Source organism: Zosterops lateralis (genome assembly GCF_965231275.1).
Source record: "Zosterops lateralis genome assembly, chromosome: 11".
Classification (NCBI taxonomy): domain Eukaryota; kingdom Metazoa; phylum Chordata; class Aves; order Passeriformes; family Zosteropidae; genus Zosterops; species Zosterops lateralis.
This window is the reverse complement of record NC_139771.1, coordinates 2,035,852-2,063,555: the sequence shown is the minus strand read 5'-3', so window position 1 is coordinate 2,063,555 and position 27,704 is coordinate 2,035,852. Positions and strand designations below refer to the sequence as shown.

At 61.0% G+C, this 27,704-nt stretch overlaps 6 protein-coding genes across 7 annotated transcripts in view; 1 reads left to right on the top strand and 5 right to left on the bottom strand.

The window, feature by feature from the left end:
• Positions 1 to 156: 156 nt before the first annotated feature.
• LSMEM2 (leucine rich single-pass membrane protein 2) lies at positions 157 to 2,006 on the bottom strand (the record flags this gene model as incomplete). Its single annotated transcript, XM_083869448.1, has 4 exons — positions 157 to 293; positions 381 to 590; positions 671 to 811; positions 1,985 to 2,006. The coding sequence occupies 4 exons, from the start codon at positions 2,004 to 2,006 to the stop codon at positions 157 to 159; spliced, it is 510 nt and encodes a 169-aa protein (XP_083725574.1).
• Positions 2,007 to 2,465: 459 nt separating this feature from the next.
• HYAL3 (hyaluronidase 3) lies at positions 2,466 to 4,440 on the bottom strand. The gene is made up of 4 exons (XM_083869310.1): positions 4,357 to 4,440; positions 3,224 to 4,153; positions 3,022 to 3,111; positions 2,466 to 2,871 (listed from the first exon to the last, which is right to left on the bottom strand). The coding sequence occupies exons 2-4, from the start codon at positions 4,118 to 4,120 to the stop codon at positions 2,518 to 2,520; spliced, it is 1,341 nt and encodes a 446-aa protein (XP_083725436.1). The 5' UTR covers positions 4,121 to 4,153; positions 4,357 to 4,440; the 3' UTR covers positions 2,466 to 2,517.
• An 895-nt stretch (positions 4,441 to 5,335) lies between these two features.
• Positions 5,336 to 9,071, bottom strand: NAA80 (N-alpha-acetyltransferase 80, NatH catalytic subunit). Of its 2 annotated transcripts, none has more exons than XM_083869652.1 (2): positions 8,949 to 9,071; positions 5,336 to 6,066 (listed from the first exon to the last, which is right to left on the bottom strand). In XM_083869652.1, coding segments are annotated over exons 1-2 (729 nt in total). In that variant the 5' UTR covers positions 8,950 to 9,071; the 3' UTR covers positions 5,336 to 5,338. The 2 variants fall into 2 exon arrangements, with proteins under 2 accessions (XP_083725778.1, XP_083725779.1); XM_083869653.1 differs by lacking the exon at positions 8,949 to 9,071 and adding an exon at positions 7,674 to 7,793.
• Positions 9,072 to 9,343: 272 nt separating this feature from the next.
• Positions 9,344 to 13,201, top strand: RRP9 (ribosomal RNA processing 9, U3 small nucleolar RNA binding protein; the record flags this gene model as incomplete). Its single annotated transcript, XM_083869270.1, has 15 exons — positions 9,344 to 9,424; positions 9,483 to 9,652; positions 9,827 to 9,939; positions 10,019 to 10,092; positions 10,184 to 10,225; positions 10,404 to 10,530; positions 10,725 to 10,849; positions 11,077 to 11,169; positions 11,269 to 11,369; positions 11,480 to 11,614; positions 11,795 to 11,857; positions 11,935 to 12,080; positions 12,176 to 12,255; positions 12,398 to 12,471; positions 12,566 to 13,201. The coding sequence occupies 15 exons, from the start codon at positions 9,344 to 9,346 to the stop codon at positions 12,669 to 12,671; spliced, it is 1,530 nt and encodes a 509-aa protein (XP_083725396.1). The 3' UTR covers positions 12,672 to 13,201.
• A 661-nt stretch (positions 13,202 to 13,862) lies between these two features.
• GRM2 (glutamate metabotropic receptor 2) lies at positions 13,863 to 20,273 on the bottom strand (the record flags this gene model as incomplete). Its single annotated transcript, XM_083869135.1, has 5 exons — positions 13,863 to 13,944; positions 14,403 to 14,577; positions 15,443 to 16,506; positions 17,208 to 18,045; positions 19,815 to 20,273. 5 exons carry the CDS (start codon positions 20,271 to 20,273, stop codon positions 13,871 to 13,873), a joined length of 2,610 nt encoding a protein of 869 aa, XP_083725261.1. The 3' UTR covers positions 13,863 to 13,870.
• A 5,453-nt stretch (positions 20,274 to 25,726) lies between these two features.
• Positions 25,727 to 27,704, bottom strand: part of TEX264 (testis expressed 264, ER-phagy receptor) — a 39,298-nt gene continuing 37,320 nt past the window's right edge. The window contains exon 6 of the mRNA XM_083869467.1: positions 25,727 to 26,562. Within this exon, the coding sequence (XP_083725593.1) occupies positions 26,249 to 26,562 (314 nt within the window). The 3' untranslated portion in view covers positions 25,727 to 26,248. The remainder of the gene's footprint in view (positions 26,563 to 27,704) is intronic.

Below are 27,704 nucleotides of genomic sequence, written 5' to 3'. Positions count from 1 at the left end.
CTTTCTCTCAGAGCCTGGGACAGGGGCTGGGGTTGTCCCTGTGCCCCGAAGGGCAATGCTGCCAGGTCTCAGCGGGTAAGGCTGCCCGCTCCCCCCTCCTGCCCTTCGGTGCCCCTTCCCATGGCGGCCAGAGCCCATGGTGGGGCCAGGGGCAGCTCAGCGGTGCCCACCAGGCTGGGCACTGGCATTGAGGCGAGCCCAGAGCTGCCTGCTGGCCACCCGCAGCTGGTGCACGGCGTCCTCCTGGCTCTCCAGCCACTGGGCCAGCGCCCGCACCGACTGGCTCTGCAGGACTGCGGGGAGAGGATGGGGACATGCTGAGGGTGGGCAGTTTGACCCCCAGAGTTCCCCGTCTCCTCACCCTGCTCAGTGCCACGTACCACTCAGGTAGATGGCCAGCGTGGCCAGGACCAGGCTCGACAGTGCCAGGAGTGCCAGCAGGGCCAGCAGCAGGGGGTTGCCAGGGCTGAGGCAGGGGCAGGGGCTGGCTGGGGGCACAGGGCGCAGGGTAGGCAGGAGCGGCGGGGGCACAGGGGACACGGGCCGAGGTGGGGGCCGGCGCAGGCTGCTGGAGGGAGCCGGGCCATTGCCTGCAGGCAGGGGAGAGAAGGGGTCAGAGCCTGGCCACAGGCACAGCTGGGGCTTGCACAGCCCCCCCTGCAGTGCTCACCCTCTGTGCCCTTGTGCCCGCCTGAGGCCCAGTACAGGTCGCTGATGGACTCCACAGGGCGCAGGCTGATGGCTCCGGACTCACTGCTGTCGGGATCTGCAGGCTCTGCTGGCGCAGCACCCTCAGCCCTTCCCATGTTGTCTGCTGGAGCAGAGGCAAAGGGTCAGCCTGTGCCCTGCCCACAGCCCCCGCCTGCCCCAGGCACCCCTGTGGGACCAGAGCCCTGCCAGGGGGATGTCAGCCTTGGCAGCCCAGTGCTGCACCAGAGCAGGCAGCCAGTGCTGGTGTTCCTTTGGCGCAGCCCTGCAGCCACAGTGGGCAAGCACTGGCTGTGTCCCCCTGGTCCCACTGCTGTCATCAGAGCAGTTAGCGGGTGCCTGGTGGCCACGATCCCAGAGCCTTGTTAGTGGGGCTGGAATCTGGCCCTGGCTTGGGGGCAGGAATGTGCCACCCCCCAGCCAGGATAGCCCAGGCACTGTGGGACTGGCTGGGACTCCAAGGACCAGCTGGAAGCTGGTGGGCAGGTGCAGGGCAGTGCCAGTCTGCGGTGTGGCCCAGCTTGCCCCGCAGGTACTGTGCTGCTTGGGGGTGCAGAGATGGAGATGTGGGGTGTATGCTGTGCTAAGGGGCTCCTGGTGTCCATTGTCCTAGCAAGCACATCACATGGGACTGAGAGGGCTTTTTGGAAGTAGGCATTGCTCCAGCACTGTTTTGGGAAGCAATCATGCCTGCATTGGGGTCGAGGGAAAAGACTATTTTCTAGGTGTTTGTGTCTTTTTGAGCAGTGGGCAGGGCCCACGCACTGTGCCCTTGGCAGAGCAGGACAGCCTGGCACTGTGCCCAGTCCCAGTCCCTCCCGGGGTCAGTGGCGTGTCGCAGGGCAGCGTGGCGCCTTGCTGCTGCTGTCCAGACTGTGTCACCCGCAAAGCTGGCGGGTGTCAGGGCTGGGAGGCCTCAGTTTAAGGTGCCCTTAGACCCTCTCCATGGGCTTACCTTTGGCCAGGAACTGCCCCACAGGTACCCACATCACCCCTGCACCCACTTGCCTCCAGTGGATGGGCATTGCTAGTCGCATAGGTTTGGCACAGGGGGCTGTGCCCGCCAGCTGCCGGCACCTTCCCCAAGTCCTGCTGCCCTACACCTGCAGCCCTCCAGGACCCTCTTCTTCCCTGGGCAGGCATCTCTGTCCACAGCCCCCGTGGCAGAGGGCAGCATCTATCCACTGCTTCAATTCCAACCCCACAGCCTTGCATCGCCCGGTGTCCCCTGGGGTGCCAGAACCCCCGCCAGCCCCAAGCCCACTCCCCAGTGTACCTTCTGCAGCCTCCCTGGGCATGGCTCCCTGTGCCCTGCACCCGGGCAGTGTGAGCAGGCAGGGCCCCCAGGAGCTGGGCACTGGGTTCCCAGTGCGCCAACTGCGCCGCTTAAAATAGGACAGTGAGAAACACAGTTGGGGGGCGATAAAAATAGCTGTGGGGAGGGGGGCCTGGTGGCGTGGTCAGGGCTGCTGGCAGCACAGTACCAGTAGAAAAGGGACAGCAGGTTGTAGCAGTGCCCCATGCCTCCTTTCCTAGGGTAAAGGGGCTGCCAGCTCATGGAATGAGGGCAGAGCCCATGCAGGAAAACTGTGGGCACTGTCAGACCCATTCAGAGCCAAACTGGGGTCTGTGCTGCCTCTCAGCAGCAATGGTGCTTGTGCCCAGCCTGGGGCCACTACAAAGTCCCCCAGCTTTGCCTGAAAAGACCATGCCAGCTGTACCAGGAGAATTTATTTAGGTTAATGAGACCATAGAAGTGCCAGCAGCAGCACTGGTGGGGTAGGGGACCATAGTGGTCCCCAGCCTTTGTCACCAGCCCCACATGCCCTGTGGCAGGCAAGTGTCAGAGGATGTGAGATCCTTGCGCCCATAGAAGCTGTGAGCATGCGTGGGCACCTGGCAGGGGGAGCCAAGGCTGAACCGTACGCGCTGGGCACAGTCTTCCCCTGCCCAGCCACGGTAGCAGTGGCAGCGGAAAGCAGCTGGTGGGCCAGCTCCGGGGCCAAGATGCAGGAGGCTCCCCAAGTCGTGGGGCTGCCGACGCACACAGCGCCCGTGTCCATGGCACTGTCCATAGCTGCATTCTCGGGCTGCTGCCGTCACGTTGGCCACGTAGGGACCCAGGGTGGACATGAGGTAGTGCCGCAAGCTGGCACAGCTTTCCTGGGGAGAAAAGCACTAGTGAGAACCTGCGCCCAGCAACAGAGACCTGGCCAGCTCTCCATGATGGGCACAGGAGATGTGGCCATCCCGTACATCCCATGCCACCTCCTGCTGCCCGCTGCCTCTAGTGCTGCGGGGGGCCATACTCACAGCTGACTGGGAGTATGACATGTCTCCCCAGAGCACAAGCCCAGCCACTCCCAGTGCCGCGCTCTCCCCGATGGTGTGCACCAGGTCATCCTGCCAGGAACAGAGATGTGACCAGTCTGGGGGACAGAATCTCTGTCCCTGTGCCAACCAGACCAGAACCCCACCTCACACCCGCAGCCAGCTCTGGCCCCACAGAGCTTACCAGCTGCAGGAACTGGGCCTCACGGCGGAAGGAGAGGCGAGAGTAGGCGATCACGGGCAGGAGGCCATCGGCCCCGAAGGCAGCCACGCGCAGGGCCTCGCGCAGCCGGTGGTGCACGTAGCGGCGGCGCAGCACGGGCGGCAGCCCCAGCGGCAGGTAGATGCTGGGGTACAGGGCGGAGGAGGCGGCCCAGAGCCAGCCCAGATGGTTGTTACGCTGCACTTCCGCCGGCTGGCACTGCCCGGTGTAGTTTGCCTCCTTGGCCCAGTTGCTGTTGAGGCAGTCGGGAAAGCGGTAGAAACCCCAGAGCCCCCTAGGGCGCAGGGCTCTGCCCACCAGAAGTGTCTCCTCCATTAGAGCCTGTGCTGCCTGCTCGAACTCCAGCTGGGCCAGTCGGAGCTGCTGCCGTGCTGGCAGGATGCCGTACTGGTCCCGCACCCACTGCTCTGAGGCTGTCCGGTACATCTTTTTGGCTCCCCAGTTTTGGGCCCACAGGGGCCTCCACTCCTCCCAGTCCACCACAGCCAAGCCATGGAAAGCAGGTTGCAGGAGGAGGCCGATGTCCTCAGCCACCCTGTTGATGTGAGCATCGAGGGAGACACGCTGAGGGATACCCCCATTGTGGGGGACACCCAGCTGTGACAGGTAGGGGTAGAGCCCAAATTTGTTCTTGTAGAAGATGGTGATGTTCTGGCCAGCAAAGTGGCCACCCTGGTTCTCCACAATGCCGTAGTCGCTGAGGGGCAGCCCCACGCCAAAACGGTGCTGGCAGCGGCTGGTGGGGATGTTCCACACCACGGCAAAGGGCTGGCCGCCTGCCAGGGGCTCGGGTGCCGGGCTCTCCTCACTGGCTGTGCCCAGTGCCAGGCAGGCCCACAGTGCCAGCACCAGCACCATTCCGCCTCACCACTTGCTTGCGGGGCCAGCACCCTGTGAGGAAAGGAGAGCCATGGGGGTGGGATGCAGTGGGCATTGCAGCAATGCAGGCACTGCCACCCTGGCACATGGTGGGCTAGGACTGGCCACAGGGGCTGGGCTGTCCTGCAAGCCCATGCTGCCCACCCCAAAATCTGACAGGACTGGGTACGCTTGGGGGTTTGAGATCCCTCCTGCCTCAGCACTGCCAGTGTTACCTGTGCTCTCTGGTGCTGAGATCCTGCTTGTACCACCACAGCCACGGCAGAACTCTGGAGTGGTACTGCAAGTCACTGACTCTGGTGCCTCAGTTTCCCTGCTGGCTCCCAGTCCTGCTGTAGTGATTGAGACTCCCTGGCCCCCATTTCAGCACAGTGCTGAGCCCGGCTGGGTGACGTGCTGAAGGACTGAGGCCCCCCAAGAGGCATGGTGGTGCCAAAGGGGCAGCTCTGTCCCTCACAGCCCAGGCAAGGCCAGACAGGTCTAGTGCCCCTGTCCGGTGCTGGCCAGCTGCCCAGAACGAGGGGATTAGGCAGGGAATGGGGTCAGGGCCGCGTGATACAGGAAGGGCAGTGCTAATCCCTCGTCGCGAGGCTGGACACTCTGACCTTCCCGCTCCCCTGCCTCTGGCCCTCACTGACGCCGGCTGCCTTAGGGGGGTTTGGCCACCTGCCCCCCTCACCGTGCAGTGCAGGGGACCTGATTCTGCAGCCCCACCACCATGCCCTACTCCCACAGTGCCCCCCAGCTGTCCTGTGCCTCAGTTTTCCCAGGCTGCTCAGTGAGGACAGCTGTGGCCATTCTGCAGGCCACCACACGCCATCAGCCCCAGCTGCCCTGCAGCAAATCCTGAATGTGGGAGACACTGGTGGGACTGGGCAGTGCTCCTGGGGACTAGTGCCAACCCCACAGCCTGGGGTGGTGAGGGGTTGGCACTAGTGGAATCACCATGCTGGTGGTACCAGAGCCCCAGACAGGCAAGCTGGGGGCTGCGTGGGACCAGAGGCAGCATGCCCAGGTAGGGCAGGGAATGGGAACCACCTCCCTGCCAGCACCACCCCCCAGCAAAGGGGCCAGGGTGAACCATGGAGGCTGAGGGAGCTGGTGCCAGCCCTGAAGAATGGCAAGCCGTCAGGCAGTGCTGCGGTGGGCAGCTCCCACCCACACTGCTTTTAATCACTGGCTCAGGGCCCCAGCCCCTCAGATGTCCTTTTTCATCCAGAAGATGGGGAGCCCTTTGGCATCGTGGTGTGCGGATTCCAGGAGGCTCTGCTCGCTACTCTCAGCCAGGACACCCCTCGCCCAGATGACAGTCGGTGGGGGAGGTGGTGGGGGGACAGCAACAGGCGGGAGGGGAGGTGGGGGGGCAGCGGGTACCCGTGGCCTGGTGGTGGTGGCAGCGGCAGCCCCAGGAGGGGTGGAGAAAAGCCGCAGCACCTCAGAGGATATCGCTGGACTGAGAAAGGCCACGCTCTGCACCGGCTCACCCAGGACAAAGCCCAGGTGGGCGTAGAAATGCTGCTTGTCGTGGGTGGTGAGGTGCAGGCAGCGAAAGCCTCGGGCCCTTGCCCACTGCTCAGTGGCCTCCATCAGCCGCCGCCCATAGCCCTGGCCCCGCAGCGCCCGGGCCACCACCACGCTCTCCACGAAGAGGTCATGGGGACGACCGACCACACGGGAGAGTCGGGCATGGCCCACGAGCTCACAGGGCCCCTCCCGGGCGGCAGGGCTCTCACTGGGGCCCCGGCTCCGCAGCAGCAGCAGGCAGGCAGGAAAGGTGTCCGAGGAGCGCTGCAGCGTGTGCAGCCGTGATGCCCGGCTCTTCCCCCACTCCTCGCCCAGCAGTGCAGCACAGGCTTCCAGCAGCTCCGGCCTCTGGTGCAAGGGGACCAAGCTGAGCTCCTCTGACATGGAACCCATTCTTCTCACTGAAAGGAAACCAAGCAGGTCATGGCTTAGAGGCAGTAAGGCACAGACCATGTGTGTGTTCCCCACAGCCCACCACTGGCCCCAGTACAGGCACGGTCCCCCAGCGGCACAGCCAGATGAGTTCATGGATGCTTGGCGGGTCCAAGGTCAAACAACAGATTCATGGCAGAGAAATGGTACATGGTGCCAGCTCCAGGAAATCATGCCATGAGACCTGCAGAAAGGTCAAACCAGCTGAAGGGCAGGGGGCACAGTGCTGGCCTTGCCTCCTCCCCAGACCCTGCCACTAGCTCCTGCCACCTTGGAACCCATTAGACCAGCTAGCTCATCACACGTGTCCTCAAAGTCGGAGATCTGAGGAGCCCAAAGAGCCTCTGAGGGGTCAGAAAACCCCTATCCTACAGTATGCTCTGGGATCCCCTCTCCCAGCCTGGCAGTTCCCCTTACAAAGGAGAAGCCGCAGGCTGAAGGCAAGAGGAACCACCATGCCAGTTGATTAACTAGGATTGAGCAAACTGCCCCACTTCCCTTCTGGGGGCTGGGGAGGGCCTGAGCTTCCCCTCCCACACCCTAGGTGCCCCCAAGAGCCATGGTGGGGTCACCTCCCTAGCTCCAAGACTCCTGACTCACAGCCCAGCCTGCACTGTCCCCTTCAGAAGCCAGACTCCACCACCACTCATGAGTGAGTGATGGTTTCCTTCCATCTGCCCAGCAAAGGCATGCCAATACTCCAACAGCATCTGCCTGTCACCCACCCTGCTTGCACTCACCCTGCCTTCACCCACCCTCCCTGTGCTCACTCTGCTGCTACTCACCCTGTCTGCACTCACCCTGTCCACAGTCACCCTGCTCAGTCACTCTGCTCACACCCACCCTACTCAGACCTGTACCCTGCTCACGCTGACCATTCTCACACCCACCCTACTCAGACCTGTACCCTGCTCACACTGACCATTCTCACACCCACCCTACTCACACCTGTACCCTGCTCATGCTGACCATTCTCACACTCACCCTGCCTGCTGCTGCTGGCTCCTTTGCCCTGGGTGCCAGCGTAGCAGGAAGCAGCCCAGGCTCGTGACCAACCAGAGTCTGCTTCTGCTTCCCCAGTCTGAATTACACATCTGTCAGGGCCCCACACAGCACCCCCCTGTTTCCCAAGCTGCACTCCCACACAGGGCACTCACCCTGCCTACACCCCAATTGCTCCACACAGCACTCACACACAGATACTGAAACAACATCACCCAGCTGATCCCTGCTCCCACCTCCTGGCTGCACCTCCTGAACACAGGTCCCCACTCCACAAGTGACCCTCACCGACCACCACTGACCTAACACTCACCTCACTGCTGACTTGTTTGACTTGCTATTGACCCCATCTCTGACCCCAGTGCTCACCCATCACTGACCCCATCACAGACCCCATCACTGACCCTCTCAATGGCCCATCACTGACCTTCCTACCAACCCATCATTGACCCTATCACTGACCCATCATTGACACACCACTAACCAATAACTGACCCATAACTGACCCACCACTGACCGATAATTGACCCATCATTGACCCACCACTGACCCCATCATTGATCCCATCACTGACCCTATCATTGAACCCATCACGGGGCCACCACCGAGCCCCCCTGTCTCTGCCCTTCTCCCCTCGGCGCTGCCCTGCCCCGGCCCGGTCCCGCCCGTACCGCTCTCGGGCCCCGCGGCCGCCGCCGTCACTTCCCCCGCCCCGCCCCGCCCCGCCCCGCCCCGCCCGCGCCCCCTGGCGGCCGGAGGACGCACCGTCCGCGCCCCGCGCTGTCCCCGCGGCTCCGGGCTGCTCCCAAATTCCCGCATGGACACACCGACCCCTGGCCGCGGCACACCCTGCCCTGGCCTGCCCAGCCCTCCGCAGGGCCTCCAGGCCCAGGGACACCAAGCCCCACTGGGGAGACTTGCAGTGCTGCAGTTCGGCTCTCTTCTGGGGCAGGGCTGTCTCAGGCTCTTTTGGGGATGTCTATTTTCACACTCTCCCCTCCTCCCCAAGGAGTGAGACGCTGCGGGAGGTCTCCATCCGTCTCTTTCAAGTCGTGACGGGGCTTACAGAGAGAGGGCACCACAAAGAAGATGATGAAGCAGGAGATGCAGGAGATGCAGGACAGCTCTTTCACCTGCATGACCAGGACACAGATGAGGCCAAGGTGGGATTCCCAGCCTGGCCAGCCTTTTGGGCCATGCAGTTTGGACCTTTCAGAAGTGTCCCCATGAGTTCTAGCTTGCTCAGTTCCTAGGTAGAGCTCCCCTCCCTGACCACAGCTGCTTTTCTGCTCCTGCTGCCCGGATGGATGAGGAGGTGCATTCCTTGTCCACCCAGATCCTTCTGCAGTGCCCCTGGCACGGGTTCCTGCAGCCTCAGAGACTGAGCAACAGTTCCACAGCAGCCTGGGGCCACCAAGACCAAAACCTCATAGACTCAACAGGCTTCCAGCCAGAGAGGGTGGCTCCTCTCGTCATGCTCTGGGGTGCTGAGACCATCAATCCCCAAGCTGATGCATCCACTTGCACAGGCTGGGACAGGCTCTCCCTAGGCCTGTTGCCTTGCAGAGACCAGTGCAGGGCATTCCCACTGTCCTTCCCTGACTCCCCCTGTGCCAAAGAGAAAAGAGACTGTTTGCACATAATAAAATGTCTGCACAAAACCAGTTTTTAGCCCTTTACAGCATCACTTGTCCCAGACAGACACTACCCCAGCATGGCCAAGGACGGGTCTCTGGAACTCCACGAAGGACACGGGAAGGGCCCAGAGGCCATGCCCGACAGTGGAGGCTGGTTAAGGGTCCCTGAGTGGCAGAACGAGTTGATCATGATTTCGGAGGTAGCAACTCACTGTCACTGTCACCACGAGGGGCTGCCAAAGGGCCATGGAGGGCAGAGGAGGCAGCGCTGGGGGCCCCGCGGCTCTGACAACCGGCGGTGGGTCCCCGGCACGAGTGGTCGGTCCCGCCGTGGGGACGGCCCCGCACCGGGACCGGGGGGCGGGGCCAGAGGCGGGGACGTGCCCAAACTATGGGGGCGTGGCTACTGACCGATGGGCTCGTGACGTCACACCCGAGTGACAGCGCGGCAGCCGAACTGGGGCGGGGCAGGGCGCGCTTCCGGCACCGGGAGGCGGTGCCGCAGGGCCAATAGGAGGCGGGATCCTGCCGCGCACAGCCAATAGGCGCTGTCGGGGGCGTGGCCTGAGCCCTGCCGGCGGCGGCGGGGCCCACGTGCGGTGGCAGCATGGCGGCGGCGGCGGCGGCGGGCGGCAGGAGGGCCAAGGCCCCGCGCGGGGCGGCCGCACGGCGGCGGCCACGGCCGGCGGTAGGGGTCGGGCCGGAGGGACAGAGGGAGGCGGACGAGGAAGGGCCACCTCCCCGAGGTCGCCGCCGTGGTGCTTTCGCTGCGCCTGGCCCCATTCACGTCCCGTCCCGTCCCGTCCCGTCGACCGCCCAGTTTTGTTCCGCAGGCACCGGGCGCCGATGGGAGACCGCGGGCGACGACCGGTCGGCCCGCCGACGAAGAAGTGTCTAGCGACTCCGAGACAGAGAGGTAACGGCTGCGCTTGGGGCGTGCTGTTACCGTAGCGGGGCGCCGGTACCGGGAGATGCCTGTACCAGAGACCCGCCGGACCGGAGGATGCCTGTACCGGAGGGGTCTCGGGTGGGGGGATGCCGGTACCTGTGGGGTGCCGGTACCGGTGCCCACGCAGGCGTGTCCCTGCAGCCCGTTGTTGGGGCGGCGGCGGCGAGAGGCGGCGGAGGAGGAGGTGGAGGAGACGCCGCAGGAGAAGAAGCTGCGCTTGGCCAAACAGTACCTGGAGGAGCTCCGCCAGCTCGGTGAGTCCCGCCCGGCGCCGCTGTCCCGCGGGGCGGCCCCAGGCGCTGAGCCCGACCCTCATGTCCTGTCCCGCCGCAGAGGAGGAGCGGGCGGAGGAGGAGGAGGAACTCGAGCCGACGGATCTCATCGGCGACCGGCTCAAGGAGGACGTGGTGAGCGGGGGGCCGGGCGCGGCCTCTCGGTCCCCTTCCCGCGGGACCGGGACTGAGGCCACCTCTGCTGAACTTCCCCCTTCTTCCCCAGCTGGAGCAGAAAGGCCGGCTACAGCGCCTGATCGCCAAAGATGTAAGTGCCCGGTGCTGGAAGTGCCAGACTGCAAGTGCCAGCTTAGGGGACACTGAGCACATTACAACCTTCCTTCCTGCTGCTGGCACCCTGGAGAAGTCAGGGTGCTCTGCTGGGGTACTCCCGTGCCTAGGGAAGGGTCCTGGGCAGCCCAGCTGACATCGTGCTCTTCCTGCAGGTACTGCCTCCAGATCCAGCCAGGATCCGTGTGCTGCGGGGACACCAGCTGCCTGTTACCTGCCTTGTCATCTCTCCTGACGACAGATTCATTTTTTCTGCTTCCAAGGACGGCTCCCTCATCAAATGCAAGTGTTCACCTGGGGCCGTGACTGGCTGTTCCCAAGCCCAAATCTTGCAGGGAGTTTGGGTGTCTACTGAGGTGGCTTGGCCCTTGGCTATTCTTGGATTGTGTATAATTCCAGGCTCTGTGGAAGGCTCATTGACACTTTTGGGAGTGGTGGGAGGCTCCCAGAGAGTGATTGTGATGCCTTTCCTGCAGGGGAGGTGGACAGTGGGAAGAGGCTGTGCGTGGTGCCCGGGGGGAAGAAGGGCACGGAGGAGCGGCACATGGGGCACGCCTCCCACGTCCTTTGCATGGCCATCTCATCGGACGGCAAGTACCTGGTATGGGGACAGGAGGTGGAGAGATGGCCATGGGGAGTGTTCTCCCAGGGTCCTGGGGGTAGAGTCTCATGCCCAGATGTGCCTTGCTGGGTTAAAGCAGCCCCTGCCTCCTGCTGGGTCAAGAATGGATCCCTGGGACACCCAAAGCCCATAGAGTGGGAGTGGAGGCAGGAGTTAGCTGTGGGTCTCCAAGGTGCAAGTCTCAGGAGTGTCCTGCTGTTTGCCAGGCTACGGGAGACAGGAACAAGCTGATCATGATCTGGGATGCAGCCACCTGCAAGCGCCTGCACATCTTCACAGGGCACCGCGACGCCGTCTCGGTGAGCTGGGGGCAGTGGACACAATGCCTGTGGGGCCAGGCAGCTGTGTCCCCCTCGACATCCCTCACTGCTGTGCCATGTCTGTCCATCTGTCCCCAGGGCCTGTCCTTCCGAAAGGGCACACACCAGCTGTACAGCGCTTCCCATGACCGCTGTGTCAAGGTCTGGGATGTGGGGGAGAACGCATACGTGGAGACCCTGTAAGACCTGGGGGAATCCCACTGACCCTTCCAAGGGCTATGCCAGCAGCCCTGAGGAGGTGAGGGAGCAGAGGGCCATGCTTACCACAGCTCTTTGTCATCTCCTCAAGGTTTGGACACCAGGACATCATCACAGGGCTGGACAGCCTGAGCCGGGAGTGCTGTGTGACAGCAGGGGGACGGGATGGCACCGTGCGGCTCTGGAAGATCCCTGAGGAATCACAGCTCGTGTTTTCTGGGCACCAGTAGGTCCAGGGTGACAGAGGGGCTTGGGGGCAGGTGTATCTAGCTGTGGCAGTGGTGTGTGGGTGCCAGTCATCACCAGGAGCACCCTGGGGATGATGATGCCCTGGTGAGCCCTTGTCCCCTAAGCAGGATCCCAAAGCACACTTTTAACTTCTGGCAGTTGCCTCTTCTCTTCACAGGGGCTCCATCGACTGTATCCAGCTCATCAACGAGGAGCACATGGTGTCTGGTGCTGATGATGGGTGAGCACGGGGTAGGATGCTGCCTGGGGGTGGGCAGGGTGCCCCCTCAGCCCCCTCACCCCTCACATCTCCTGCAGGTCTTTAGCCCTGTGGGGGCTGATGAAGAAGAAGCCGCTGGTGCTGGTTCGGCAGGCGCACGGTGAGCAGGATGACCAGGGCCTGCAGCAGCCCTACTGGATCTCAGCAGTGGCTGCCCTGCGCAACAGTGACCTCCTGGCCACAGGTGTGTGGCACCTGCTTTTAGCAGCCTGTGGGGGGCATGTGTCCTGCTCCCATCTCTGGGCTGGGGTGCATGGCAGTCTCCTCTCTGTGCCCCAGGGTCTCACAGTGGCAGTGTGAAGCTCTGGAAGTCTGGTGAAGGATTTCGGAAACTGGAGCACCTCTTGGACATCCCTTTGGTATGGATGGATGGGCAGGTTGGGAATTCTGGAGCTGGGCTGGACAGTCCCTCAGCAGGGGCTCTCCTTCTTGGGCAGCAGGAGAAGCCTGTGAGAGCCCCTCACCCTGCCCTCTCCCTTTATCCTGCCCTGTCCCCTCCAGGTGGGTTTTGTCAACAGCCTCAAGTTCTCAGCAGCTGGTGACTTCCTGGTGGCTGGCATTGGGCAAGAGCACCGGTAATGTCTCCCCTCCCTGGTGCTGCCTGGGGGTGCAGCTTCCCCCTCCTCTGGCTTTTGCTGGAGGGTGACCCCCCGTATCTCTCATCTACAGGCTTGGACGATGGTGGAGAATCAAAGAAGCAAAAAACAGTATCTGCATAATCCCCCTGAAGCAGAAGACCACAGCCTCTAGCCCTGAATCCCCTGGCAGCTCCTAGGCCCCTGTCCCTGGAGCCACTGGAGCAGGTCATTCTGTCCCCCCACCTTGGTGCAGCCACCACCCTGAGGTCAGCAGGATGTGAGTGGGTGTTGTCACCTGGCCCCTGATTGTGCTGGCCCCATGTCTTGGTGTGGCTCTGCCCTCTGCGAGGGTCTGTTTTCTCTTCTCAGGTTAGGCTGTACCTGAGCTCTGGAACAATTCATTTTGTTAAAAAAACCCCACCAAAACCACTTTTATTTACATAAATTACAAAAAAAAAAAAAAATCACACTTTTGTTCACAGAAAAAGTCTACTCTTAAAAACTCAGTTGGGCTCAAATACCTGTGTCCTGTTGCTTGCCCTGAGTCTCCAACACCCCCCTGGGCTCTGCAGGGACTGGGGTCAGCAGGCATTTTTCTCCTCCTGCCCTGTCTCCCACCAAGGGATGAGAAGCGCCACACACGGTGAGGGAAGTGATGGGAGGGACTTGGGCCCAGCCCAGCCACGCTCGGTGGCTCTCCTGAGGCCAACACCAGGAGGAAAACGTGGAAATGCAAAGCACTAGGGAAAGGGTGATGTGGTCCAAGGCTTGGCACAGGGGATGATAGGAAAGGCATCACACTGAGAAGGTGGGGTGGACGATGGGCCTGAGGGCAGTGTGTGGCACCACAGCGAGGGAGTGGGAGGTGCAGCATGGATTGGTGCAAGTGAAAAGCAGGAGGTGGAACATGGCTTGGCAAGAGGGAGTCAAGTTGTGTGCTGGGGCTGGGGGCAAGGGGCAGGGGATGTGCCCCGACACTCGGTGCAGGTAGGTCTGCACCAGGGTTCAGTGCAAGGGACAAGGAAGAGAGTATTTGTGCCACAGCTCAGTGCGAGGTCCGTGTGATGTGCACTACAGCTCAGTGCAAGGAGTGGGGGTGCACAATGGCTCAGTGCAGGTGACGCAGAGGGACGTGTGCCGTGGCTCAGTTCAGGGAGTGGGGGTGTTCACCATGGCTCAGTGCAGGGTGTGGAGGACAGGGTACATGTAACGTGGCTCAGTGCAAGGGAAGGGTGACACGTACCGTGGCCCATGAGGGATGTGTAGCTCGTGCTGGGGCAGGGACTGAGCGTCTTGGCTGCAGCTGGCACCTCAGTGGGCCATGCTGCAGGTACTGCTCTCCCTGGGGAAGCAGTGGGGGTGCTGTGTGGCAGCACCACAGCCTGGCCCCCGTCCTTCACAAGGATGATGTCGTGGAATCCACCACCTCACGGCCATTGCACACCGTGGGCACGTATGGCGAGGCTGAGCCTGGACAGGAAGGCAGCAGTTAGGGCTGGTTTGGGGTCTGGCAGCAGCACCCCCCAGCATCCCATGGCAGTGGTGCCCACGGAGCTGGGGAGGAGGGTGCTGAGGATGGCCATGTCCCCCCAGGTGCCCAGGGTGGTCATATTCCTTGTAGCTAAAGCAGAGTGCCTTGGGTAGTGACGGGCACCTGGGGGCAGCTGAATCCCCTATGTTGGGATGGAGAGTGGCCCTGTCCCCTCCAAGCAATGACAGCCCCCCCAGGAGCAGTACCCCTCTGGCAGCTGGGAGATGAGACATTGGGACAGGACAGAGAAGAGCCACTGGGGACACTGCATCCTCCATTCCCCCTCGCTTCCTGCTTTGCCCTCCCTCACACCCCACCTTTCTCCAGGAAATACACACATCTCCCACCAGGAGAGGGGTGCTGTCCCCCAGCCCTTCCCCAGCCCCAGTGTGCTCACCATGGGACTGGCTGGAGCTGGCTGCTGCCACGCTGAACCGAGCGGTGCCCACGCGGTGGCTGGCCACGTTCTTCTGCGGCTGGAAGAGGATGATGTGGAGCTTGGGGGTGAAGAGGCAGCCGAGGACCACAGTGCCGCTGAGGCTCACCGAGATGCACATGGTGGTGGTCTGGACCTGGAGACAGGGGTGGGCATCAGGTGCCCCAAGCAGGGCAGGATGAAGCCCGTATTGTGGCACTGGCCAGCCCTGCTGGGCACAGGCTGCACCCTGCAAGGACATCCCACCCCACACCACATCCTTCTTGTCAGGGTGATCCTGCCGGAGAGCCATGGGCAGAGTGTGGACACTCATGGGGACAAGTTGCCCCTGCAAAGCAGGTACACCCTGAGCAGCAACCCCAGCCCTGACAACATGCTACTTTGTGGCACTACCTGGGGCCAGAGTCTGCACTCCCCTACCCCAGTGCCCACTCTCTCCGGAGGTGCAGGTCCTCTCTGGAAGCCCCTGATTGCAGCTGTCCCCACCAGCTCCTCAAGACCCATCACAAATGTGTTTGGTTGTCTGTGCTAGGGGTCTTGAGGTGCTGTAGGATGCACCCTGTGCTACCCAGTTCCTGGCATTGCCAGCAGCCCAGGCACTAGGCTGGCCCTGGGGCTGGCATTCATGCCCTGGGGTGTGGTGTCTGGATGAGCCAAGGGCTGTCTCATGCTTTTGTGTCACTAGGCTGAAGGATGACTATCATTCTTCCATGGTCTGGCTATGGGGGATCTCTGGAGGTCTCAGGGCCATTTCACATCCTCATAACAGAGGGAGGGGGGCAGTCGTTTCTCCAGGACTCATTGCCCCATCAGCCACAGCCCCTCAGGACCCTTCACCTGGTCCTGAATTACCCAGTGCAGAGGTGACCATCACCAGGTGTGTGGATGAAGACCCTTCCCCAGGCCCACACATCTCCTAATCATGGACCCTGCATGGCCCAAATCTCCAGGACCACTTAGATCAAGACCTGTCAGAGCCCCCTCAGAGCTCTGGCTCTTACACGGTAGTCGCTGGAGGTCACGTAGAAGATGGGCAAGAAGGCCAGCCAGATGATGCAGGTCGTGTACATGGTGAACCCAATGAACTTGGCCTCGTTGAAGTTTTCGGGACATTTCCGTGTCTTGAAGGCGTAGACCGTGCAGAGGACAATCAAGAGGACATTATAGGTGAGCGAAATGAGCATGTTGGAGTCACGGTTGTTGCACTTGAGGGTGACAATGTACCTCTTGTCAGGCTCAGTTTCCTTGCCTGTGCCAGGGGTCTCCACCAGCAGCCAGACAATGACGATGATCAGCTGGCAAGAGATGAGGGCCATGCAGATGATCACCTGTGACATTGGGCTTATGAAGCGGGGGCGCTGGACCCCCTCCTTCACCCCGCTGAAGATCCTGGCGATGCGATTTGTCTTGGTCAGGAGGGCTGAGTAGCAGACAGCGAAGGACGTGCCCAGCCCCAGGCGCCGGAGTGTGCACACCCCGGTGGAAGGCTTTGCAATGAAGATGAAGGTCATGCTGTAACACATGAGGACCCCAGTCAGCAGAATGTAGCACAGCTCTCGTCCAGAGGCCTTCACGATGGGAGTGTCATTGTTCTTCACAAAGACTCCGATAACGAAGAGGGTGGAGATGAAACCCAGGCAAGAGATAGTGACAGGACCAATGGCCCAGACATCTTTCCAGCGGATGTACTCTTGGGGCAGCTCGTAGCAGCCATTCAGGGTCTCGTTGGGCCAGTAACCAAGTCCACAGTCCATGCAGGTGAACTCGTCTAGCAGGTATTCGTAGGGCTGGCAGGGAATGCAGATCCAACAGCAAATGTCTCCAGGCTGCATGCTCTTGATCTCATTCTTCTTGCAGGGGTCACTGCACTGGGACATAGGAATGGAAGTTTCAGCCCAGGGGATGAGGCTGGTGTCAAGGGTGAGCCCCTCTGCCCAGTAGCCCACTTTCTGGTACCGATACCGCCCATCCACATAGTGGTAGTTGAAGATGTTGTAGCGTCCGATCCCATCGCCGTAGCGGTCAAATCGAACAACGCTCTCCGTGTCCGCTGGCCTGAAAGGAGCTGCAGGGAGGAGAAAGGGAGACAGTCACTGCCTCAGGACAGGAGAACACTCACTCTAGGTCTCAAGGGAGGGCTCATCCAAAGGGTCATATGCCACCATGGCCGCAGGTAAATGTCCAACCTGTTTCCTGCCTTCTCTCCCATCCTTGCTGTCTATGCACGTGTTAGGAGCAGGAAAACAGAGGTGGAGAACTACCTGCTCACGTGCCTGAGAGCCTGTCAGACCCAGCCAGCTCTGCAGGGGCAGAGGGGGGTTGTGCAGCCTCCATGGCTCTCAGTGACTCCTGGTAGCCAAGATACCCTCAGCCCAAGTAACAGAGGACATGCTTCTAATTCACCCCAAACTATATGGGTCTCTGATCAAGGATATCCCTCCAGTTTAATCCCTGAAATGTGAATTAATCATGATGCTTGCAAAGACCCATGTTTTCAAGGGTCCCTTGTGGGGCTGGTCCCACCTAGCTATAGCAGGATGGAGTTGGTGGCCAGCTTCTCCACAGGTATCCACTGAGGACAGAAGGCCTGGATTGCCTCCCAAGGATGATGCTGGGCTGTTAGCACCTCAGGACAGCCACAGCCCTGGGCATGGGCAGGCTGGAGGAATTGGAGGGTTTTGGGACAAATTTGGGCCTCCTTCTTTCCTATTCTCCACTCATCCCTTTCCCTTTGGCAGCCAAACCCCATCTCCCTTTTGGACTCACCATCAAAATTAACATTGAGTATAAAGTCCTTGTAAAACCTCTTGCCATTGACAGGCTTCATGGCATCACAGAGCTTGGTGGAGTTGGGGCACAATGTCCGGTGCATGTTGTGAAGAGAGTGAGCCATGGCATAGACTGCATTGACCACAAACGTGATCTTGGACTCGGGCTCAAACTTGCCTGTCTTGAGGGAGTACCGGCTACAGTCCTGCGTGTGGAAGCTGCACCTAAACCTCTGCTCCCAAAACTCCCGAAACCAGGGATTTCGGCTGTTGTTGTAGGGGTGGAGGTTACGGAAGTAGGAAGCAAACTCCTTAATGGGATAGGCTGCCAGTTCGATGGTGATGGCTCCCTCCGCCACTGCTTCACTCCCAGCCACCACGCTCTCCAGGGCTCCCCACCCGTCACTGGCCACCCACATGAAGGACACATTGGCTCTCTGGGCAGCTGCAAGCAGCTCGCGGGCATCTTCACTTCGGGTGAACAGCACGACCACTTTGGCATTGGGTTTCTGCAGCAGAGCCCGGACCACTCCATCGTAGGTCTTCTTGTTCATGGAGCGCCCCACCTTCTCCGAGGTGGCAATGCAGATGTTTCGCATTCGGGCTTCTTGCTCAAAGGCCTCGATCCCTGTCTCCCCATAATCGCCCTCCGAGGCCACCGTGGAGACGTAGGTCCAGTTGAAAAAGCGGAGGATCTCTGCCATGGCTTTGGCTTGGTAGAAGTCTGGTGGGACAGTGCGGGCGAAGTAGTCATAGCGGGACTTGTCACTGAGCTTGGCACTGGTGGAGGCATAGCTGATCTGTGGGATCTGGAAGAGTCGCAGCAGGTTGGCCACCTGCATGGAGGAGGAGAGGTGAGTGCCTGAAGAGGTGGCCAGCAAGGGATGTTCCTATGGGGGAACCCCTGCCCAACACCCAGTCTTGCACAATGCTCCCAAGCAGAACCATTGGGCTGATAAGCAACCTACCCCAACCCAGAGCATCCTGATCTGTGGAGGGACTGGAGAAGAATGACACATTCATGACACATTCACAGAGTGCCTGAACCTTCAGACATGCTCATCTGTCTTTTTTCCTTTTTCTTTTTTTTTTTTTTTTTTTTTTAGCGTTTCAAGCACTGCTCTCCAAAATTCGGGGCTGAGGAGGGGACAAAAGCAGAAAGTCTGCCATAGGTGACCTGTGGGAGATGCTTGACAGCAAGGAGAAAGCCAGAATGCTTGGCAGCCCTGCAGCACAGGGGAAAGGATTCTAGGAGCTGAGAACCAGAGTAGAGTCCCCCCAGCAGCTGGGGGATGCTGCAGAGCTGGGTCAGGGGACTGGCGCCTGCACGTCCAACATTGGGAGCTCAGTGGAACTGGCACCTTCCAGGCATTCAGCAGAATCCCTCGTTAGCTTCAAAGGGGAAAAAAACCCCACTAATGAGGCTGTTAAAACCCAGGCTCTGGGGACAGCAAGGGGGCCTCGGGTGGGCCGGCGGGGCTGCCAAGCCTGCCCACATCTCATTGTTCCCCAGGCAGGAGACATGGCTTAATTAGCGTGGACAAACGATCTTGACGACAAATTCCCCTAATGGCAAGAATGTCCCCAGGCATTACTGGATGCCACTGTCTGTCCTCACCACGCATGGGAGCTGCCAGCCTGCCATGTCCCCCCAGTGCCCCTTGAGCTCCCCAGCTGGCCCACGTTTTGCCCCTGCAGACACCTGCCCAGGATTGGGACATGGGGTCATGCTGGGTTCCCACCAAGGGAAGAGACAAGTGCCCAGGTGGGCTGGGATGCTGCCTCCATCATGCAGTCCCAGCTCCTTCTACCCCATAGCTGGGGGATACAGGGACCCCAGGGACCAGGACACATGGTCTGACACATGCTGGGGACTCACTAAATCTCAGCAAGCATGTGGCCCACTAGCCACCCCTGTGACTCAGTTGGTCCTGCTGGCTGTCTACATCCTCAGGGGATGCTCTTTTCCCTGCTGAAACCAGCCTCTGGGTCCACAGAGCTGTGGTTTGGGGACTGAGATGCACCCTGCCCAGGTCACAGCCAGATCTGAAGTTTGAGGTGCCTGTTCCTATGGGATCGCTGGGGACATGTGGGGGCACTTGTCCTCTGAGCTCACCCTGCCTTAGCCAGACAGCCCTATCACTGAGCCCCTCAGAGGTGCGTGTCCCTTGCAGCACCTCCCAGGCTGTGGTTTGGGGGGACAAGGGGGACAGTGTCCCCTCACACGGGTCTGCTCTGCCTGGCACAGTCCAGACGTGAGCTGGGCTGAGGAGCTGCACTTGCCACCTTGACCCCAGCAGAGGAATAAACACCTGTCCCCATGTAAGGCTTGGCTCCTACAGCTTATGGAGTGCTGGGGGATTCTTGCAGCCCCCAAGGGGATCCTGGGTACATCCCCCACAATCACAGAGAGATGGCTCACTCAGGTGCCTGCCTGGCATTCCCTCCCCACTGGAGAAAGGGGCAGAGCATCACCATGAGGGATGAGTGATTTCCTGTGCCACACTGGCAGCAGCATCACTGCATTGCTGCCAAAGTTTTATCCCCCTCCCCCAGTTCAGCCAAACCCCTGGCCCCATCCAAGCCCTTCTTGCCTGGGAGGTACCTGGATGGAAACATCACTGTAGGAGCCCCCGATGACACCAGTGATGGCAGTGGGAACATCATCATGGACGGCGTAGGAGCCATCAGGGCAAATGTGCTCGGAACCGTCCACCCTGGTAAGGGAGGCACGGACGAAATCAAGGGACTGCTCTAGGGCATAGGTGTCCTTGGAACAGGTGTCGAGGATGTGAGCACCCAGCTTCACCCCTGGCAGGATGCTCCCATCCTTGTTGATCTCGTCCAGGGCAAAGAGCATGGCCTCCAGACGCTGGATACCCCGGTGCTCGTTGATCTTGCCGCAGTCTTCACTCCCCACTCCTTTCTCATGGACGGGGAAGAGGCCTCCAATCACCAGGTCCCCATCGATGCTGATCTCCTTCTTGCCAGCCATGCCATGCCCAGCAGCCAGACAGGTGGCCAGGTGCATCAGCCCCAGCCAGGTGGCCAAGGGGACTGCCATGGGGTGTGCTGGTGCTGGCCGGGGGACCCACACCACCTCGTGTCACCCGCTGCCACTCGTCAAGGCAAGGACAGGCAGTCCCCAGGCATTGGGTGGTGGGGGGTGGCACGGCGTGGTGTCGGTGGGACAGAGGTTGTGCCACCCCGGCAGAGCCCTCGACACCTGGAAAAGCAAAGGGAAAAGCCACTGGATCTGCAGGATGCAAGGCACACCAGGGACAGGGGCAGTCAGTGCTGCACGGGAGAGCAGGGTCATAAGCCTGCCTATGCTCCCCACCCAGGACTCCCTTAGGAAGAAGTTTTCTGCAGAAAAGCAAGGTGAGCTGGTGCAATGTCTCCCACAGTGACCCAGAACCCCTAGGACATGCCCAAGCAACACAGATCCCAGGGCATAAGAAGAGGCACAGGAACCACTCTCCCCACAACATTCCCAGGGACGCACTGGCATAGGGGCGGGCACAGAGCTGGCCCCTCTGGCAGCATCAGGCAGAACAGCCTGCATGGGGACAGCTTGACAGCCCTAAAATATCGTGGAGGGGGAAAGAGCCAGGGATGTCACCTGGCATAGGGAGGCTGGGCAGATAGAGCCAAGGCCGGCTCCAAGCCGAGCCCCCGACCCACGCAGCAGCATCAGGGGTGCTGACAGATCTCAACCTCCAGCTGAGAGCACTGCCAAAAGCAGCCAGCCATGAGCCCACTGTGCCCACAGCACCCAGTACCCACAGTATTTTAATCTCCATCCCATAGCCATGGAGCCCACCCACTCTGCTGCTGCCCCCAGGGCTGTCCGTGACATCAGGGCTGGAGCAAGGACTCACCACTGGCTTCACCCTCACACAGCAAATGCGCAGGGTTCTGGCAGTCGTGGTGCTTCAGAGTCTCTTCTCTCACCACCGCCCCTTCCTTCCCTGTATACTAAATTCAGAGATTTCAGTAAAAGTAAGAGCCAGGTTTGCTGACTCCCTCTGCAGAAAGCACGGAGGCGCGGGGGAATCAAAGGCTTTTGCAGCAGGCAGGCCTTGTTTTGGCAGAAGATGCAGTCCCCTCCGAGACTGGTTGTCTTTTCCCAAATTACAGGAGAGATTTGTTTCCCATTTGAAGCTGACTGCTGAAATCCCACGGGCCTGGCATTTCAGGGGCCACGGGAGAAGGAGACCCCTTGGCAGTCCAGAAGCCTCAGGCTGCTTAGGAAGGGGAAGCTGCTGATGCTGTGGCAGGACCACAGCCTCTTCCACAGCCCAGCAGTGCTTGTGGGGGCACAGAGCATGGGAGGGGGATGCCAGAGAGTGCTGCCCCCCGCAGTTCCCTGCAGCCCTCCCGTACTGAGGCTACTCTCCCTGAGCAGGAGGAGGGAGATGCCCCCATGCTGCTCCCAGACAGGTGATGGCTGTGCTGAAGAAACCCTCCAGCAAGCAGCCAGAGCTGGAAGTGATGCCCAGGGGGATGTGGGCAGCAGTGTGGCACAGAGTGTATTGGGGTGGGGTTGGGTGATACACGCAGACCTCCTCCTTTTCCTCTGTGTCCCTAAGTGCCTGTTCTGAGGTGCTGCCTGCTGCTGCTAAGTCTCATCTGTCTCAGGGCATCTCCTACCTGACCCCCCAGTGTGAAGGACTTTGAGATGAGAGAATGAAGGGTCCCTGCCTTATTTGAGGAATAAATGCTTCTAAAGGACCTGGGGTTTCCTCAAGCAGGAAAGAGGCCACAGGCACATGGATTATTGATGAAGCCCATCGGCGGCAGGCTGAACCTGGCACTGGGGTCCGGTGGCATTGGGAACCCGGGTCCCTGTGGTCTGGGTCTTTTGGGGCAGCTGACAGGAGCCACAGATGAAAGGCACCTTGAGGCCAAGCTCCTCTGAAGGGCAAACCATCACCCACCCAGCAGCGAACCACGATGGGCAGTGAGCAGGGCTGCTGCCATTCCTGCAGCTGCTCTGCTCGACTGGTTTAGTGTCGGGGGAACCTCTGGAGAACATCTGGGGAAGTGAAGCAGCGGGGAGGGCAAGTCCGAGCCGACGGCCACGGTACGGCGGGAAGCTCCTGCCAGCTGCGGGCAGCCTTTCCTCCCGGACGCATCGTGAGTGGGGTGGGTGAGAAGGGGCCGTGACTCCTCCGTGCCCGGAGCGCTCCCAACCCTCTGCCAGAAGCCCTGATCCCTCCGGCACCAGCACCCCTGGGGTGTGTGACACCTGGGGCGTGTGCGACAGCGGCAAGTGCTGCGGGGGCTCAGGGACAGTGTCACCTCCCGCGCAGGTCCCAGAGGTCCCACCGAGCTCTGCCAGGAGCCCGCAGCTCTCCCCTGCACGGGGCTGCCGGTGCCGCGCGGGGCCGAGGCGCCTCCCCGGGGCGCTTCCCCGGCCACCCCATATCCCGTCCCGAACGCGCCCCGAGATCCCGCTGCTCCGGCACACTCACAGCCCCCTCAAACCCCGGCTCCCCCCGGCACAGACAGACACACGGGAGACCCGGGGGAACAGCAGGGGCGGGGACCTGTCCCCGCCGGACCGGGCGGTGACCCCGCTTCCCTGCCCCGGTGCCGGCCAGCAGAGCAGCCCCGGCCGGGGACTGCGGTGGCGGGTCCCGCGGTGGCGGGTCCCGCTGAGTGCCCACTGCAGAGCACGGGGCTGCCAGGTCACCGCGGGGACGAGAATTCCCCAAGCCGTTCTCCCGGAGCCCCGTGTCTTGCGCCGGGTACGTGGGAGCGGCGGGAGCAGCCCCGGTGCCACCCTGACCGCGCTCATCCCCGGCCCATCCTGTGCCGGTGCCGGTGCCGGTGCCCATGCTCTGCTCTCGTCCCGCAGCTCCGGGAGCCCTGGCACCGGGCACGGGTCTCCGAGCCCCGCCGTGGTGCGGCCCCGACGGCTGCGGAGGATCGCGGGTCCCCGTGCCGCTCCACCGCCAGCACCGGGGCTCTGGAGACGGCGACGCGCCGCCGGGGCACGGCGCGAACCGAGGTCACGGCGATAGGAGCGCCGGGGTGGGACCGCAGCCCTTACCTGGGCCCGGCGGACTGTGCCGGGAGCCGTGCCGGTGCCGGTGCCGCGGCTCTCTCGGAGCTGCGGCTGCCACCGCCTCCCGCCGCCGCCTCTGACACTCCGCCAGCCCCAGCAGAGCGGAGCCGCTCCGCCCCCCGCCCGGCCCGGCCCCGGCCCCCGCCCCGGTCTGGCCCCGGTCCGGCCCGGCCCGGTGAGCAGCGACACCCCCGGGGCCGCCCCGACCGCCCCCCACTCGGTCCGGCATCGACTGAGCCAGGCAGGGCACTGCCGGGGCTGGGGCAAAGCCGGGAGCCGATGGCCAGGTCCAGGCAGGACACGGGCAGGGAAGGCAAGAACGGGCAGGACATGGACAGAGAAGGTAGAACACAGGCAAGACACAACCAGGTCCAGGCAAAGGATGGCCAGACTGAGCCAGAGCACCGGCAGGATGCAAGCAGGACACGGCCAGAGAAGGCAGGACACAGCCAGATCCAGGCAGGACACAGGGAAGGCATGGCTGGATGCAGCAAGGAATGGTCAGATGCAGGCTGGGCAGAGGCAAGACACAGCCAGATTAGGCAGGACCAGCTCTGCACCCTAGCAGACCTGGCAGGGCACAGCTCAGCACCTGCTCTCCTGGCCCCAGAACCCCCAGCCCATTCCCAGCCCAGTGAGAGGGGTCCCAGCCCCAGATCAGGCTCCACAGCCACAAACTGGTGCCCCAGGGTTTGTTGCCCCCTTGCCTGGCCTGCCCCCCACTCCCCAAGTCCTTGGGAGTTCAGGCAGCCAGCATTACCTCACTGCCCACCTACATTCCAAGCAGCTCCAGCACCCCGCGCAGCCCAAGCACTCCCCGCAGCCCAAGCACCAAGTTGGGTAAGGCTTTGGACCATACAAAAACAGAGGCACCGGTAGGATTGTGTTCCAGATCTCCACCAATTGCCCAAACCCTTCCTAGTTCAGCTGCCCAGGATCCTGCGGCAACCCTGCTCCATCACTCAGAGACAAGAATGGGACAGGGGACGACAACAGGGGACAAGGGTGCTTCTAGGGCACTGCCCCGGGTAACCACCTCACCACCGTGTGACTCAGTTTCCTCCCTGCCAGCTGCTGCACTTGCAGGCTGTGGGTTAAGGGCACTGCAGTGATTCAGACACACTCTGTTGGACTCCCTTCCCCCTGGCAATCCTGGTTTGCGGAGGGATTTGGGGACTCCATTCCCCCTGGAGTCCCACAGCAACAGGACCCCAGAGCCCACCAGCCCCTCTCCTTTCAAGACTGTTGGCACAGGCAGAGTGGGACACTGGGGAGAGGAGGGTTCCTGGGCTGGGGGACCTCACCACTGCGGGCCAGGATGGACAGAGCTGAGGAGGACTGAAGGTATGTTGTGCCAAGGGATGCTGGCACTGCCATGGTCCTGCTTCCCCCCAGCAGATAGGTCCTGTGGGTCCTGGCTCCAGCCTCACCCACGCCTCAGCACTGGCTGCATCGACCTGGTTGCTCCTCCAGTGATGTTGGTGGCAGGAGAATGATGGCAAAGCCCCCCTGGTGCCCAGCTTCAGTGGGGTTAGGGCACAAGTACTGTTGATATCCACTGCCTGGCTCCAACCCCTTAGGAGCCTCAGCCAAGCATACATATTTCAGGGGGCTTGGCAGTTTTGTAATAACCAGCAACAAAGATAAACACTGGGAAGAGCAATATTTTTCCATGTGGGCTGGAGGAGTTTAATATTTTATCACTCAGAGCACAAAATATTTATGAACAATCTCATGTCAGTCACTGGCTGAGGACTAATCATGACCTTTCCAAGCCAGAGAGGACACATTCACACCATGGAGACAGTTATACCTCCTCTGCCCTTGGTATCCCCACCCCATGTGCCAATTTTGGGCTGCCATGTTTGACCACCTTGAAACAATCCCTGGGCTGCTGGAGGCATCAAGGGCACTCAGCAGGTGCTCTGACACCTGACATTGCCCCATGGCACCATGGCCATGACATCCAGGCTGCTGCCTTGTCCCAAGCTGAGAGAGAGGGAAATGGGACCAGCACAGCCAGCCCTACCTACCTGCATTCCACAGCATCAGAACAGATAGACGGGATGACAGGAAGGCACAGGGCTGGTGTTCCCTGCCATAGGAGGCCCAGCAGCAGCTTTATACCTGGCTTTATACTAGTTTTACTCTCCACAGGTTCCTGGAGGAGTGGGGATGCCACCTCCCTCCAGCTCGGCCCAGCTCAGCATGGCAGCTGGGACCCTTCCTTCCCCACCTCCCCTGCAGCTTGCACAAGCTGGGGACAGACCCCGTGCCCTGCTGGGCTGCCCAGGCAAGGAGAAATCAGGGATGCAGAGCCCCTGGGAGGCTCTTTGGCTCAGTCGAGGCCCTTGGGGGCAACTCCCACCCACAGCCCACTTGCCACCCTGGGGCAGGATGGCATAACTGGCCAAAAGACAAGTCAGCAACGCACCAGCCACCAGTGAGGAAAAGCATCCAGTTTATTACAGACCCCAAAGCACCCGTGGCAGTGCCAAAGGACCACATTTACACAGGATGTTTCCATTGCTCAGCAAGGGGAAGAGAAGAGGGGAACAAACCCAACTGACCCAACTCACGGCTCTTTGGTGCTAGAAAACGTGGTGGTGCAGCAGAGAGAAGCTGTGGGTGAGAGGGGCACCAGCAGAGACGAGGGGGGACATCTCTGACACCCACCACCATCCCCCAGACACCTGCAAGGAATCTGCAACGTGCCTGGACACACACAAATGGCAAAAGCATTTCGCTGTCCCCCCAGCCTGCACCTAACCCTGCGCCACCAAGCACCACAGAAATCCCCCCCAGCACCCCCAAAAACGATCAAACACCCTTTCTGCAAAGAGAGAGAGCAGGTCCTGGGGGGAATCAGCGACCAGAATCTCTTGGCTGGAGAAGAAGGAGGTGGGAAAGGCAACTGGTTCCCAGTAACTCAGACCCCAGTGGGAGGTGAGGCAGTCAGGTCTCCTTTACTCCTCTCCTCTCTCAGCAGCGATGGGCTCCTTGGTCCACTTGTCTGTGACCTCCTGGCTGCCTGGGTAGGCTGCCTCAGGCAGCAGGCCCGGAGCTCCCTCCCCATCCCCAGCAACCTCCAGGTCCAGCTCCTCAAAGGAGGAGCCGCTGGCCCCCGACTCGCTGTAGCTGTGCTCGCTGCGGTTGTCCACCTCCTCCCGGCCACGGCTGGCTGGGAAGGGCAGCAGGATGGAGGTGGCCACCGAAGTGTCTCTGCTGTCAGTTGTGGCCTCCATGCTGATGGAGCTCGTCTCACTCATGGTGTCGACCCCTGGGATGGAGAGAGAATGGGAAAGAGTGAATGCTGTGGGAAGGAGGCAATGGGGATGGGGTGGCACAGCCTTCGAAGCCACCAGAAGCCTCTGAGATATCTGGCCATGCAGAGACCAGCCCCTACCTCTTCTCACCTCCTCTGCCTTTGAGATGTGACCAGGTCAAGAATGGGCTGAGCTCAGTCTGCTCCCCGAACCCCCAAGTCGGCACCAGCTTCCAGCCATACCCTGACCTCCTGGCCCCACAGCTGCTCCTCACGCACACACCAAGGACCTACCAAGCCCTTCCTTAGGGAGAATGCATGCTTGTCTCTGGCATGGCACCAGGAACGAGACAAAGAGCAGGAAGGACGCTGTGCTGTGAGGGTGATGTGGAGCTGCAGCACTGTTTAAGCACCCAAGGGGATGGTGGCACAAGTGCAAATCCTCAGATGTTCTGCTGTCAGAAGCAGGGTATGTATGTCCTGCCTCATGCCAGGGCATCCTGGTGCCTTCAGCACCTGACAGTCTGCTCCCACTCCCTCCAGAGGATAGCGGGAGCCTTCCCAGCTCACTCTGTGCTTCTCCACATGACTTGGCTGCCAGCCACATCCCATCTCATGACCAGACCCCTGCCTGCCCAGGTGGACCCCTTGGCCCACCTCCCCCTCCCCAGATCCCTGCCTCATTAGCTTGATCGACAATATAATTAAGGAGTCGACAAGGAGAAGGACATGTCAGATTGAGACCAGCAGCTCAGTGCTGTTGCCAGAGCAACCAGCCAGGAGACAAACCCCTCCTGTTAAACATTAATCATTGTTAATTATGACATCACAGATCCACATTGTTAATTATGACATCACAGATCCACATTGTTAATTATGATACATCAGCGAACACTGGGCAGGCTCTTCCACCATGGCTCTCTCTGCTCCATCTACTCCCTGTCTGCCTTGTATCAGTGGGAAGTGAGTGCCAGGCTCTGGCATTTCCCAGCACCTCCATCCGTGCTGGACTGAATGCTCCTGCTGAGGATCATGCCCCATACCAGGAGGGAAACCAGGAGGAGCCCCACAAAACAGCAGCACTCGTGGAGGAATGAGGCTTGCCACCAACAGGACTGGGAAGTGGCAAATCTGGGAAGAGGACTGGGAAGAGGGAG

Bases quoted from the DNA above. Each gene is read 5' to 3' on its own strand.
- HYAL3 (XM_083869310.1), bottom strand. From the start codon at position 4,120: ATGGTGCTGGTGCTGGCACTGTGGGCCTGCCTGGCACTGGGCACAGCC. The intron at 3,112-3,223 runs GTAAGCTCTGTG...TGTTCCTGGCAG, and splicing joins AGGCCCAGTTCCTGCAGCTG to GATGACCTGGTGCACACCAT. The intron at 2,872-3,021 runs GTGAGTATGGCC...TTTTCTCCCCAG, and splicing joins TGTCATACTCCCAGTCAGCT to GAAAGCTGTGCCAGCTTGCG.